The following is a 15,782-nucleotide window of genomic DNA, read 5'->3' as shown; positions in this document are numbered from 1 at the left end:
GTCTTTCTGTGTGTATATCCTATTTCATCCTACTCCCCTCCTTTTATTCAGAAAGAATATTTAAGAAACAAATCTACTGTCCTTTCTCAAGTAAAATTAATTTCAGTTGCAATATGATTCAGTGCCTTTCCATTTTTTTATTTCTTGGATTTCATTTTCAAGATAGTTTTTGGCAGGGAGTAATGCATTTTTATGTCTGACAGCCATGAAAACTGCCAAGTTTGTCTGCTGTGTCATGTCAGAGACTTAAACTGTGAGAGAAAATAAGTGTGAAGCTTTGGTACTAAGCCACATATGCTGACCCTTTTCTGTCTCTAAGTATTTTCTAAATTGGTCAGAGCTTTCTAGAAATTAAAAACAAAAGACAAGCCAACAGGGGAGGAACTGCTCTGCCTGACTAATTTATACTTCAGTACAGCCAACACACTAGTACAGCCTTGTTCTCTTGGACATAAGGCAAAATGTTTCTAGCTGTGGGTGTTACTAGAGGAACCTAATGAAGTTGTTCTCCAAATTGATACTGGAGCAGTTAGGATCTTGCGAGTTTTCCAGGACAGCAGAACTCCAGCTACAAATGTGGAAATTTTTTTTTTCTAGATCTGAGAAAAGAATTCATCTACTCCAGCATCCAGAGTCCTGATCTGACCAGAACCAATCAGTTGGTTGGTGACGGATTGGATTGTTCAGACCTTACATTAAGGTGTACACTGACTCTTATGTCGTAATGAACACCAAAGCTTGTCAGTCTCTTCCTATGAGAAAAGACCTTCTTGTATTTCATAGTTTGTCATCCGTCTTGTGAGAAAGTGTAGAAGAGGGAATAGATGAACATTACACGATTATTCTTTCATAGAGCAAGGGCAGTTTATTCATCAGAATTAGTCTTTCATCGTGCATCTTTTACAGAAGAGATTGGGATGGAATATTTGTCAATTAATACTACTTCAGCCAAAACAGCCTTCTGTGTCCACAAAAGTACTGCTAAACAAATAAGGTTGAAGAGACATTGTTCATTGTAAATATTTACAGAGCATCTTCTTTTTTTTTTTTTTTTTTTTTGTGCAAAGTCATATGGACTGAACTTGTGAAAGATTTGTTGCATGCAGCTTTTAAAGGAGGTTTCACAGAAATACAATACTGATCAGCAGTTCTCCAGCGTCTTGCAGAAAATCTATTGTACTACATGAAGGAAAAGTCGCAGTAGCCCAAAAGTGGTGGAAGAGATAAATTTCAAACAGCACTATTTGTGTCTTAAGAATTGTCGCTGGGACAAAATACCTGAAGTCACTAAGGAAACATCTGAAAAATGTATTTGTGACTCCTTGAGTGTAATTGACTGTAGGGGACTGGTGAAGGGTTATATATTTATGTAAAATACATGTAGCATCGTAAATGAATTTACATTGCAGAATTTGAAAAGATACTTCTATTCACAGTAGTATGTTTCTTTCTTTTTTTTCTTCTTTTTCCCAGGTTTAACAATCTGTGGGCACAACTGTCTCCTCACTGCAGAATGGATGTCTGCCAGTAAAATTGTGTGTCGAGTTGGACAGGCTAAAAATGACAAGGGAGACATTATTGTTACTACAAAGTCTGGTGGCAAAGGAACTTCAACTGTTTCCTTCAAACTGCTTAAACCTGAAAAAATAGGTATATTTCTTGTTCAAATCCACATCTATTTTTTTTTTGCTAAGCAAATGTATGACTGAATGCCTCTGCATATAAAATGTATCTTTGAAATGGATCCACCTCAGGACAATTTTTACTTGTTTAGAAAATGCAGACTATATCAATAAAATGTCCATATATAGAGAGAGAAACTCAGAGTATATGTAAAATTGTTACTTTCTCAGTATCTTGATAAAATCCTCAGTGATGAATGAAAAGTAGCCTTTTATTTTTCTTTATGGAATAGCTCTTAACTTCTGAAATTTTAAAGAACTTAATAGCAGATCCAGTAATTACTCTTAAGTGTACTAGATAAATACAAAATCTGGGCCAACTCATGAGCTTTACACCTAAATCCTGAGCTGACAGTTAATCCTTTAAAGAAAGTTGAGTCCTCAGTGCCATTTCTTATTTGTAATTCAAACCATCCTGCAAGACAAAGTCTCAAGTATTTCTCATGAGATGCTTAACCATTGAAATTATTTTGCCAAGCAGTCTAGGACCTCTGCTTAACCTAGAATCCAGTCTAAATACCTTGTGTATTGAAAATCTTTCTCTCAGAACCCCTCATTGATGAAGCTCGATAGTTATCTTTCCTAACACAAGAGTTCCCACAAGAACTGTTTTAGGCTTTTATTCTCAGCACTTCAGTGGTAGTTAGATAACATGTAATTTCTCCCAAGCTGCACTAATACCTTAATAACAAAAGGTGAAATGTGTAAGTACAGATGTTACATAGTGGAGCTTGTAGTGATGAGAGAAGAGAATTCATATTTGAAGATATGGGGAAGTGTGGGGAGGGAGTAATTTCGGGTGTTGAGTATCTGATGGGTATTTTAAATGAGGGCAAGGCCAAGGGTATGGCTGGCTCCATTTTCAGTTGAGATTCAAGGATATATTATGTCTCACCTTTGTGCATTGTCTGTGCTAAGGCATTGGAAGTAAAGTGAGTTCTGTATCCCTGAAGTCATTTATCTTGTGTGGCCAAAGTTCAGTTACCTTTTGGATAGCAAGTAGGACAGAAAAGGAGTGTTCCTTAAAACATGCAAGTGAGAAGACTTTGAATTAATTGCTCTTTTGAAAGTAGCAGATAACAAGGTTTGGACAGATACCAAAATACTTGCAGGAATGAAAATACTAATACTTTGTGGTCAGGATAATGCTCCTAATGTACGTGAAACTGTGCACTCTGCAAGAGGATAATATTTGATGCCCAGCCACGAATACCTTTTCAGTAGCTATAATAAAATAATTTAGCATAATTGCATCCAGGTTATTTTGCCATGTATCTTTCAGTATATTACCTAGGCATGCATTTTGTATTTATGAGGATTTTTCAAATTAATTCAGTATGTTAGAAGTTGATGGTGCTGGAGTGCCCTTGTTATTTTAAGGATCTGTGCTTTGTTTTCCCTAGGTATCTTGGATCAGTCTGCTGTCTGGGTGGATGAAATGAACTATTATGACATGCGCACTGACAGGAACAAAGGGATTCCCCCCTTGTCCTTACGTCCAGCTAATCCGCTTGGTATTGAGATAGACAAGTGAGTACCTAATGCCTTTAATCCACTTTTTTAGTGCTTTTCTCTGTATGTGTCTGAATTCCAGAAAAGTTTAATGGTTTGCAGGGCAGGGAAAGATTTAAAAACACATACATCTATTACCTGCTGGTACTCAGAGTTGTTAGTTCACATTGTATCCTGCTTCATAATCCTCTCTTTTGGATCATCAATTAGAACTGTAGATAATCTAGAAGCCTGATATTTTGAACCCCAGTGATGTTTAGATTTTGAGGATTGGTAAATAACCTAAGGCTTCAGGTTTGTACATTGTAGTTACGGAATACCTACTCTTGCAATTGAGTTTCACGGGGCTTTTAAGGATATTAGATTGCTATCTGTTGCTAAAATTGCACTGTAAAATGTGATTTATTATGCCACATCAGCTAGTTTATTTTATTGAAATACTAATACTGTTCTCCAGCCTACAGTCTTCTTTACTTCAGTTCTTAAGTATGGTGGAATTTATGACTTTTTTTTTACTGAAATAGTAAGTTTATAGTGAATGAGAAATGGAATTAGGGGTCTTTAAATGGGACACTCTCTAAACATGCCCAACTCTTAGAAGCAGCATCAGGAATACTTCTCTCAATCAAAATGCCAGCTCTACCAAAAAAAAAGCTATTTAAAATTAAAGTATTACTAAGGTCTCATCTGCTGAATACTCTTGTTTGTGAGGGGGAGTGCATTGGAAAAATTCTGCACTGTCCATTGTTGCCTTGTTCTGATGAGAAAGCTGCAGTTTCCCAAAATCTGGATTTCTAGTGGATCCACGTCACCTTCCAGCCTCTGGCTGTGCATTTCTTTCCTAGCTTGAATATGTATTTTTCTTTTTTTTCAAAGTAGTAACCCATTTTTTGTAATAAGCTGGAGATTTTATCTCTGAGTGTTTTTCTTTAGCCTTTGGTGTAACTTCTGACAGGTAATTCTTTCATGTTCCTCAGTTTTCCAATTCCTGACAGAACATGAACCTTCATACTATGGACAGTATTACAGTGTGTTACTAGACGACTTTCTGTCACTCTTCCACTCACCCTCCCCTTTTTATAAATTAAAAACCCCATAACAATCCTTTTTTATCACTGTGCTGCACAGCAACTAGCAGTGAGTGCTTTGTTAGCTTATTCTCTTGAGTCACTATTTATAGTTAAGACATTATCCATCTGATAGAGAAGGAATTATCATATGGAAACTTTAGTTGCATTAGTTTAGGATTTGCATACTTTAGAGTTATCTCTTTGGCTGTTTGTTAAATAGAAAACCAGCCATGTTATATTTTAAATGTTCTTTCTGAAAGCATTAGAAAATTTGTTACTGAAACCTGAAGTTTTGTGTGAAAAAAAGTAAGTTACAAACATGTAAATACAGTTAGGAAATAACCTTTTGTAGAGGGAGGGAATTAGGAAATCTTTGGGCAAGCATATTAAGCCTAGTTCATTGTTCTTGATCTCCCAGGTTCATTGCAGGAGAAGCAGGAAGATTATGGCAAACACCAGTTTGAGAGACGTAACACTGATCAGTATAGGAAGTGTCTGTGTGGAGGAATTGAGGGGTTACGTTGTGCAGAGGGGAAAGGGAGGAAAAGCCTGATCTGCCCTTGTGCTGTGGAGACAGCACAGTTCTGACTATAGCTGAACATTCTGGGTTTAATTAAAGAATGCTTTCTCAATGGAAAGTCTTCCATAATTTTCTTGATAAATTGGAGCAATGTGAGGCTTATTTCTAGAAAATAATATTTAATACCATATAGTTTAGCTAAACTCACATGTTTGCAAATACTTTACATATGGAATGGGTGAGTATTGAGAAATTGTACAAGGTGGTGAAAAAAGCCATTGTAAACTAAGAAAGAGGGTGAATAAGCAAGAAATTAGCAATAACCATTACTAGATATGGAAATATTTGTCTCTAGAATTGATAAAAATTGTTAGGATGCTTTAAAATAGAAGACATCTTAATATGATCCTAATAATACTGTTGAGTATGCAGATAGGATCTGCAGCATCCTGGATCTCTTTTTTATTCATACGTTTGGCTTCTCTAAACTTTTTCTTTAAACATGTGCAAATTGGGATGTATTTTAATTTTGAAGCTGAAGCATTTGGCATTGGTCTCACTTGTTGGAATTTACAGCCCTTGCAGCCTGATGGCTGACAGGTAATGGAAAAGAGTGCCTTGTATTGGTTATGCAAATAGTGATAAACAGAAGAAATATTAATTGAGAGCTCAGAGAGAAAAGCAGTGAAAAACAGATGTGATAAAATGGAGTAGGAATAAACTATATAGGAGCACACTGAAGAGAAGGCAGAGGAAGGTGATTAGACTACAGACTGAAAGAGAAAGAAGCCCTTCCTGTAGAAAGTGATTATCAGGCATTAGCAAATATACAGAAAGGACAAACTGCTACATGGGAATTATTTAGTTGTTCTGAGGAGGCGTTTTGTTGTTTTTATGTTTTTTTATATATGGGTTATGCTTGGTTTTAAACGTTCCTTTTGTGGCTTTTAAAAACTTTTTTTAATGGTACTTTGTACATTTAAAATGTGTTTAAAAATTAATTAGTTTTTGAACCATTCTGGTAGATGCTTTCAAGGTGCTGCAAATGAGACCTTGAAATTAGAGAAAAAAGACTTGTAAGTAAAGAAAAGAAGAGATTCAGTACAGCAGTTTGCTAAATTATTAAGCATGCACAGGGCCAAAAACAAGTGGTTCATATTCAGTAGATTGGAGTTTAATTGGGAATGACTGAGATTTAAGTGAACAGAAGGTTTGAACTGTGAATTAAGGGAAATACATAATAGTGGCTCTGACGTTCTTTTAATAATTAGAATACTGCCTATGGATACATTGTAGGAGTAGCATACATATGCTCAAAATACACACTGGAATTGTCTATTCATATTCACATTCAGATGTTGCAAGGATGCAGAAAATGCTATGTATGTATAGTCATCCTTCTGGCTGTTCTTTTACTTAATTGAGATATTTTAAATGTTACATGTATAGTCAAGATATTTTAACTATACGTGTATACTTAATATTCAGGCTATCGTCTTTCAGCCTGCAAGTAGTGGTATATATAATAGCTGGCTGATAAGTTCTTCACATTTTCCAAAAATTAATTGCAGTTCCTGTGTCGTGTAACAAAGACTCTCACTTGCTAATAAAAAATTCCTCACCACCTCAATCTTCTTCATGAGTCGAGGGGCCCAGAACTGGACACTCAAGGTGTGGCCTCACAAGTGCTGAGTACAGGGGGATGGTCACTGCCCTGGTCCTGCTGGCCACATAAATTCTGATACAGGCCAGGTTACCATTGGCTTTCTTGCCCATGTGGGCACACGTTGGCTCACATTCAGCCACTGTCAGCCAGCATCCCCAATTTCTTTTCTGACAGGCAGCTTTACAGCCACTCTGCCCCCAGCCTGTGGCTGCCTGGGGTAGTTGTGACACAAACAAGATTCAGCCTTGTTGAACCTGATAGAGTTGGCTTCAGCCCATCAATCCAGCATGTCCAGATCCCTCTGCAGAGCCTCCCTACCCTCCAGCAGATCAAGACTCCTACCCAGCTTGGTGTCAGCTGCAAACTTATTTGGAATACACTTGATCCCGTTGTCAAGATAATTTATAAAGAAAGATACTGAACCAGACTGGCCCCAGTACTGACCCTTGGGGAATCCCACTAGTGACCATCCAACAACTGGAGGTAACTCCATTCACCACCACTCTCTGGGCATGGCCTTCCAGTTTTTAATCCAGCAAAGAGTACACCTGTACGAGTGTTGAGTTGCCAGCTTCTCCAGGAGAAGTCTTAAATAGGTTCCAGGAAGAAAAGTGTGTGCAGAGTAGTTACCTCAGTTTGAGAAATGTGGAACTTGGTGTGAAATTCTGACCTTAGCACCAATTTGGCAGTACTTGAGTTGGTTTTAGCAGTTCAGAGCTGTTACAAAAGCAGGCTGGTAACACAAGATCATTCCGAATTTTGTATGGTTCTGGGAGAGATTGTCTCATAGACACTGGTTGAAATATGTTGATGGAAGGTTTAGATCTGTGTGAGATTTGTGAATGAATTGCTTGTTCTGATGTACTACATACTTCCCCCTCCTGCACGACAAGTCTTTGCTTAACTAGGGGTTCCCTGACTCTTCTAACTACTCTGTCAGACTAAGAAAAATCATTCTTTGCAAAACACTAACATCAGTCAGACCTAGTGGTGGTTACAAAATTTTTAAATAGTGTTTGTTGTTTTGCATGTATCAGAGGTCACTCTGGTGGATCCATCTCGTACATGAAAGCAAAGGCTGACATGCTAAGTACATTCCACATACTTCTGTGTCCACCCACTCAATACAGATGCTTCCCTCTTCCCACGCCAGCTTCCAAAACAGTTCATCTGGGAGAAGGAAACAGATGATCTTACGCTGCCATCTAATGGTAAATGTCAGCTTGCTACCACGAGATAGGAAAAGACACTCTGGAGGCTGAGATGTTTATTTTGAAATGGCTTGTATGGAAATGCAGCAAATTTCATCATTGAATGTGATGGTGTGTGGAAACTTGATCACGGAGATACATGCCAAAAAATTCTGAAAGCTGCAAAAGGCAGTTGCAGTACAGTCTTAGCTTTATGATATTAAAAATAAAGTAGCGCTTACTACTTGTTAGGCTGATGCATCAGCTGCAGCTACCAGCCTATAACCTCTTAGATTTCTCTTACCACATTCTGCCAGTTCTAAGATACGGTTGCAGCTTTGTTTTCATATTTCTTATGAAATAAAAGTGCTACTAGGGAGGAATTGCCAGAGTACACCCTTGTCTTGTTGCTGTTGGAGAGACCTTTGTTAACACCTTCTGATTTGCCTTGTTTAGTCTACACCAGTGTCCCTTACGCTGGTCTTTTTGCATGCATTATTAACACAGTACAGCTGGTACAAAGCCAGCTTCAAGGAGCCTGACTGGTACCAGACAGAGAGGGGAGTATACAGCAGCTCTAGCTAGAGCTTGTTTATGCTGGTTGCTATTCAGAATCTGTGTTTATTTAAAGTTGCTCCTTTTGACCTTTTGTAAACTCCTGTGGAACTGAGCTTCAAGTTACCTTTTGGTGGCTGTATCTTGTTTTGGGATGTACCTTTAATCTGCAAATATTGTCATATATGCTGAAATTGTTACGGTAAGATTCTGAAGTTCTGGGAGCAAAACAAATTTTACAGAAAAACTACTACTTGCTAAACTGCCTTCATTGTCAGGCTTTGTTAATTAGTATCTGTTGCATAATTAGTGTCTGTTGCTCTTACTCGGTTTTGGCTCCTTGAAGGCTATGATTTACCCATGGAAACTTCCAGCTAATCTCTGGAGAATATAAATTCTGTGTGTGGGTGCAAATTCTGTAGTGGAATTTGTAAGAGCCCCTGTATCCTGTACTGTTAAATTAGGTTTATTCCTATTAGGCTATACAGAACCTGGAGTTTGGGGTAGTGCAAGGAGGAACTTCTATTGATGGGCACGTGTGGCACAAGTGAATTGATTGTACTCCACGTGTTTTGAGTCCAAAGTAAATTGCATGACCTTTACATGGAAGCAAGGACCACTACATCTAATGTTATATGACTCTATTAACTATACTCAAAATGTGTATGAGGGAAGTGAAAGTGTATAGTGGCTTGTAACTAAGATGTATTTTTATTATACTTCTCATTAATATAACCACTGTGTGAAATCTCAATTTCTTTTGTATTTAAAATTGTTGCTGAAGCATGAATAAGACTATTTTGAAATGTTAACTATAGGTCTAGTACAGGTCTAGTTCTATTCTAGGTAAAATAGCGTGCCTAGAAAGTACTAGTATACAAATCCAGTATGTGTACCTATGCTGAAATTGTAGAGGTAGTGTAATACTTAGGGTTGTCAAGGGTGGTAAGCATCACTCTTCTTTTTCTGAGATTTTTCTGGATTCAGTTTGTGGTTCCCAGCTGCTTTTACGGTGATTACTTTTTATAATGATTAAGTGTTCTTCATGAATGATTCTTGTGTAATGAGCAAATCAACAGAAAAATGATTTACAGTTTAATTGTATGTCATCATGATCTAAGCTTTTGCTACTAGTTCATCTTCACCCCGTAATGTTGAAAGAATAAACCAGAAATACTTTCTCAAGTCACATATGGGCTTGTTTATAAGTAAACAGTAAGCAAGTTTTCATGAGAACAACTTCCAAAAACTGACTTATTTAATTTACTAATGGAAGTTAATGAAACAAACTTGTGTGTATGTGGAGTCAGTCTCTTTTTAGATGCATCTGGCCAGACATTCTAGAAATACAGTTGCTTTCAGTTTGAAAAACTTCTTCAAAACTTCATTTTGAAGACAGCTGTAGCAAATCTGTGTGGAGCAAGCTGTAGTGTATCTGTTAGTGGGAAAACTACTGGTAAATGTACGATAAAAATAAGGATACTAAACCATGGAGTATTGTTAACACACCTCACACATTCACATTCATGTTTCCAGTCTGTTGTGACTATGTCTAAAATACATCTGCACAGATAAAAGCATTGTTAATTTGTGGTTCTACACAAATACATCTGCTGGAAAAAAACTTGTAATAACTTTTCAACGTAGTCAAACATCAAACTGAAAAAAATATTCTTTCATTTGTGTCCCTCTTTCTGTAGACAAGATTCATTTGCAGTAATTGATTATAAGTCTTGGTCTTTCTATATATATTATATATTTTAAAATAGTTTCTTTGTTCCCCTTAGGAATTGTATAGCTCATGCATAAGCTTAAATTGCCATGCATATCCCTTACAAACCTGCAGTAATGAGTAGCATTTGGTAGTGGTATATTTGAGTGTGTGTGGTTTTTGTGTTATAGTTGTCTCTTTTGGTTTTGCAGAACATACATGGAAATTCTGAAAATATGAGCAAAATTCCACTTCTGTAGTGATTGCATTTACTTAAATAGTGCTTGCACAGAATGTCTAAGTCTCTCTTGAAAACTTGAAGTTTCTTGCTTTTGTTTTTTAGCATTAAAAATGCAGCTGTCCACAAAGATGTCACCATGTGTGGATCTAATGTAAATGCTTTTTTGTACACTTGTACTGCATATCACATGTGAAATACTATCCTTCAAGTTCATGCTCCTACTGGGCACTTTTGACGAATTTGAGGGTAAAATAAATATCTTAAATTGTCTTTAAATTAAGAATAAATTGAAACTTTCTTCTTACATCCATCAGCATTTTCTGCTTACTATCATTCATGAAATTTAAGATCATTGAAAATCCTGAATGTCACTACTGATATCTAAAAGTTTTATTTTAACATCATCACGTTTTCATTGAACACAGGCAAATGTTGGGACCCTCACTTTTTTCTCGCTGCATTTGTTTCTCACACTATTTTCCCTGTATCTCTACTTTTCATATCTGTCATCACTTTTCCTTGCATCTCATTTGATTTTCTTCTGGTTTTTAAAAAGTATTGTTTCATGCCCCTGCTGTAATCAGGTGCTACTGATGAAAGACTTCTGTACCATGTCATTATGTACGTAGGTCCTTTGTACCTGCTTGTGCTAATGGCCATTTGGATCTGAAAAGAAACTTCTGAAAACAACTCCTCTCTATATAATTGTACTTTTTAATGTGCCCGCCTTTAGATTTGTTTCACTTAATCTGCTGTTTGCTTTTTGTAATAAAAGCAGCTTTAACTATCTTGAAACATGTTTAGATTACAGAAAAAACTAAAACTAACAGATCACTGCTTTTGTGTACATTTAAATGGCTTTCCACATGTGTTAAATGTAATTCTTATAACTGACTCTAGATTACTACTCCCGCCCAAGTTTACTCTCAGATGAAAAGTATGGCAGATTTTCATTTGCATACAGTATACTTTGTATAGCAAAGCTCACCTGACTTGTGAGTATCAGAGAGGGACTTCATTGTCTTTTGAGTTGGATGTTGTGATCCAAAAATGAAATAGTAAATTTTTGGGATAGATGAGCATGTTTCACTTGCAAGGTACATAAGTCTATCTAGTCCAACTGACTAACCCATTTAGGGCTGACCAAAAGTGAATTTTTTTGCCTCAGTCTCTGAAGATGGGATGCAGCTGGTGGTGAAGATGAGAGGAGGGAGTGCACCTGGTGATATATTGAGTGCATGGTGGAATGAATATGGCCAAGTGTTGAGTGTGTGTGTCCAAACTAAGGGATGAAGGTTGTCATGTTTTCATCAAAAAGTGCTTTAAATATTTTTATTACACAGACTTAAAGTGAATGGAATACATTTTCTGGAGTATCTTAGAAGCTGCTTACAGTTTTAAAAATGCTGTTGTAGAAAATCTGTTTCCACAAAGAATTGGCTTGCATGCATTTTAAGACTGAAAAAAACTAACAGAACCTGCTGGCTGTCACTTGAGATAAGACTGTTTTTCCATTGTTTTGTGTATGGTGAGCAGACAGATTACTGTGTTCTGTTTTGCAAGAGAATTATTTTAACTCAGTATTATACTTTTTTCACTGTTTGTATATAATGGAAGTATATTCTGTGTATCTCCCTTTCGTGTTTCTGTGTGACTTTTACTTCTCCAGAATCAATAGATCATAATTGAGATCATTTACAAGCTGTCAAACTTCTGATGTCCTGCCGTTTTAAAGTTAAATTGAAGCATTTTGTACAGACAACATTTCTTATGTGTAATAGTGAAATAAAAATGGTAGAATTAGTTTTACTTAGAATAGATTTCAGTCTCTCTCAGTCATATATGACATGTGACTGTAATAGTGGATTTAATTTTAAGGTGAGTTACAAGTTAATGTTCCCATCTTATAGGGAAATGATTTGGTCTTCGTTGTTAGTTCGGGGTTTTTTGTGACTGTTTTAATTGTAAACTGTTTACAAGGCTATGTTTCACTGAAGAAATGAATATTCATTTTTCAGGGGCAGATTTCCTCAAAAAGATTTAGAGTCGCTGTTTCCTGGGATGAGCGCTGATTTCACAAGTGAAAACTTTTCTGCTGCCTGGTACCTGATTGAAAATCATTCAACAACAAGGTTTGTTGCTGTCATATAAGTAATTGTTTTAAATGCAAGTCCCTGATGGTATTTCTTTATGCTGTAGATGTGTTAATGGTGGTTTGCATTTATGGCAATAGAACTATAGTCAGAATTGTCTCTGGTGTTTCTGCTTGGCCTGAAACTTTAATCAACCGGTTTGCTTAATTTGTTTCTGAGAAAGACCTTGTTTTTAACCAGACCTAATTTATGATGTTGGATTTTTTTATCCCCATCCCTCAATGTCAGATGGAAACTATCTTTCTTTAAACTTTATGAATCAAGAAGTTAGCATGGCCTTGAGTGGAAACTCCAGATGTTAACTCATGAACAGAGACACAGGTTATGGGCGCTGAACAGATTTCTAAAATTTTTAGTCTCAATTAGGTTGTAATTAACACTTGTGGAAAATGCTATAGTAGCAGAAATTGGACAAGCAAGTAGGATCTTTGTAGTCAATTTTTTGAAATCTTGACAATTAAAATCCTAATTTAGAAATACAGTTGATAGTATGTACTTGCATGAATGTATTATATAAATATAGTTTTGCAGGTATAACTGAGTTCCAAAACCTTTATCTGCTTGTGTTCACCTAATACTAGAAGCCATTTTTAATAGAGAAGATGAGGGTTTTTTTGCTTTTACAGGTAGATACTTCGATTGGTATATTAAAGGGAAATACCGTATTACAAATTGTTTTAGTTTTGTTTCCTACTGATAGAAAAAGGTTATGGGTTGCTTCTTGGTTTTGGGGGTGGTAGGATATTCGGTTTTTGAAGCTCCAGAAATAACTATCCCACTACTTGGGAAATACATTTCCTCTCAAAATGATGGTGCTTTAAAGGGCCAGAACAGCAAGAGAACATTATTACCTAATACACATATAGTGACAGCATCTTTTGAACTCAAGTGACTATGAGGAGTTATTCCGAATTAATTCTGTCTGTCAGAATCTCATAACTTTGGGGATCATCAAGTTGTTTGTTTTTTTTTTTTAAATCGAGGGGATAATAAAGTAATAAGGAGTAAACAGCTTTTGATGTAGGTCTTCATAAAAATTTTTCTCTATGTTGGGCCCTTGGACTGTTTTCACTTTGTGGCAACATGCTCATCCGTGTGGGCACCAGTGACACTGTCCAGAGAGATGTAGAACAGATCACAAGTAATTGCAGACAGGGGACAACAGTGAAGAATGTGGGAGCCTAGGTATTCCCTTTGATTTATGTGTGAAGGGGAAAGCTTCAGGTAATAGGCATGCATCCTGTAGGTTCACAGATGGCTGTAGCCCTGGTTTCAAAAGCAGCACTTTTTACTTCTGTAGCCAGATCCATGACTAAAGAACAAAGACTGCTAGTGAGAAATGGAATTCATTTGAAAAAGTGGGGTTGGAGTGTGGGAGCATCTTTGCCAGCAGGTTTGCATTTTGGTGTGAAAAACTTCAAATTTGGAATATCAGGGGATGGTGATAACAGCCTGCAGTTAAATGAAGGGACAGAGAGCTACCTGTGGGTTCAGTGATGGCATTAAGAATGCTGTAGGTAGTTACAAAATCACCTGAAAGTGTCTAACCTCAAGTGCCTTTACACACTCACATGCTGTCTGAGAAGCAAGTAAGAGACAACTAGACAAACATGCCACTGGAATAAAGTGGGATAGCTCATGTACCTAGTATTTTCGGATGTATAGCAAGAGACCACCTGGAAAAGATACCCAGGAAGGAAGACAGGGACTTGACCTTCATGTGAAGAACAGCTGGAATAAATATATGGGCCTTGTCATGGAGCAGGATGGTTGAGATCTTGTTCAGGAATCTGGAACGGGTGACATTGCAGTGGCATGAAGAATTGAACAAAATCTTCCTTAATCAACTTGGGGAGATTTCCAGAGAGCAGACCCCGGTGTTTCTACAATACTTTAATGTCTTTCATATCTACATGAGGGGCAGCAATCCTGGGAGGCTTGTGAGGAGTTCTGGGAATGATTTCTAACATAGCTGCAGTATGGGCCTTCAGGTGTGCTACTCTTTTGAATCTGATTCTTGCAGTCAAGGCAAGGAATATTATAACCGGTGGCAGCCATGGCTGTAGCAATTGTGAAATAGTTGAATTCAAGATACAAAGGGGTGTGGGGAAGGCAAGCAGGAGAGTACACACCTAGGATTGGAAAGCAGTCATACAGAAGACAATCCAGTGTTTGTAAAAGTTGACTGTCCAGTGCAAATCATCTTCTGGGGTGTTTCAGCAGCAACATGTTTGATAAGGTATGGAGATAATTATACTGCTTGGCATTGTTAAAGTTGCAGTTGAAGTTCTTTGCCCAGCTATGGCCACTGCTTTAAGAAAGGTGTGAGAGCTGAGCCACAAGCTCAGGAGTGGATAAATGTCAGTGGCTATACAGCTTGAATGAGTTAGGTGCTTTTAGGAAAAACAAAACCAAACAGCATTTTAAACACTTTTTCTAGTATCAGCTTAAGTACTTCATCCATCTTGCTGAAAAAAGTTCATTAATTTGTGTCTTTGCATGTCGACAGTTTCAAGTAATGATCTCCTCCATCCAGTGGAATAAAAGGTGTTAATTTGTACTTTTAAATGAAATCTGGAGCTTTTTGCGTATTAAATCCATTTATATTGGTTTATAAAATCTGAATCTTAGTGTTGAAGGTCCAAGAACAGTGTAAAACTCAACAGGAGGAAATGCTCAAAGGGTAGGGCGAATCCAGTAATATTTTGAATCTTACTATAAGTATCTCTTTAAATAAAGATGCAGCAAAACTGTTTTGTTGGTTTTCTTTTTCTTCCCAATTCAAAATGTGTAGTCTTAAAAATATTCTGGAATTGTATAAATATCTGCCCCATACAATTTGTGCTGTTTTTCTGGAAACACAGCAATGGTTTAGTTCTTGTCCTCTACATAACCTAGCTATTGGAAATTGTAAATGTGTGGTGCACTGACATTTTGGTTAGCCTATGTCTGTTTCTTCCTTGAAGGACATTCTTTTTAAGAAATAAATATAACGTCCTTTTAACTTCTTTTTAATTCTTTTAATCCTGGAAATATCCTTTTAAATATAAATAAACTATGTTGGCACAATGTTAGATCATCAGATAACATGAAACAGTGCTTAAAAGGAGAACTGTCCAGATTTCTGTTATTTGTTATTGAAAATGCTGCTGGTAAGTACTTCTCATATGCCCTGGTGGACCAATCCAGGTAATGAGTAATGTTATTTCTGTCCAGCAGATGGAAACAGAAAATTAGGCAAAATGTTGTGACATAATCAGTATAAAAAGAAAAGTGCTTCTAAGTGCACCAATGTGCTTTGTCTCCCAGCAGGTGGTGATAGCCTTCTCATTGCCTGGGCTAAAATTTGGTTTGTTCTCTTAATGTGTCTTTTTGTACCAGCTCTTTTTAAAATGGGCAGAATATTGATGGAATTGTCTTATGTATTAGTTTTCTGCTTTGTTGATTCCCTTACCTCACAGAAGTGTAGAGCAGTTTTGGGG

General features: G+C 36.9%; 1 protein-coding gene across 1 annotated transcript in view; it reads left to right on the top strand.

Moving 5' to 3' along the window:
- The window catches only part of EXOC2 (exocyst complex component 2), a 125,650-nt gene that overhangs the window by 17,166 nt on the left and 92,702 nt on the right, over positions 1 to 15,782 (top strand). Inside the window, exons 3-5 of the mRNA XM_014872368.2 lie at positions 1,474 to 1,650; positions 3,086 to 3,212; positions 12,166 to 12,279. Coding sequence (XP_014727854.1) covers positions 1,474 to 1,650; positions 3,086 to 3,212; positions 12,166 to 12,279 — 418 coding nt within the window. The remainder of the gene's footprint in view (positions 1 to 1,473; positions 1,651 to 3,085; positions 3,213 to 12,165; positions 12,280 to 15,782) is intronic.

This window comes from Sturnus vulgaris, chromosome 1, assembly GCF_052056855.1.
Source record: "Sturnus vulgaris isolate bStuVul1 chromosome 1, bStuVul1.hap1, whole genome shotgun sequence".
Taxonomy (NCBI): Eukaryota; Metazoa; Chordata; class Aves; order Passeriformes; family Sturnidae; genus Sturnus; species Sturnus vulgaris.
Note: the sequence above shows the minus strand (reverse complement) of the source record. Positions and strands in the feature narration are given on the sequence as shown.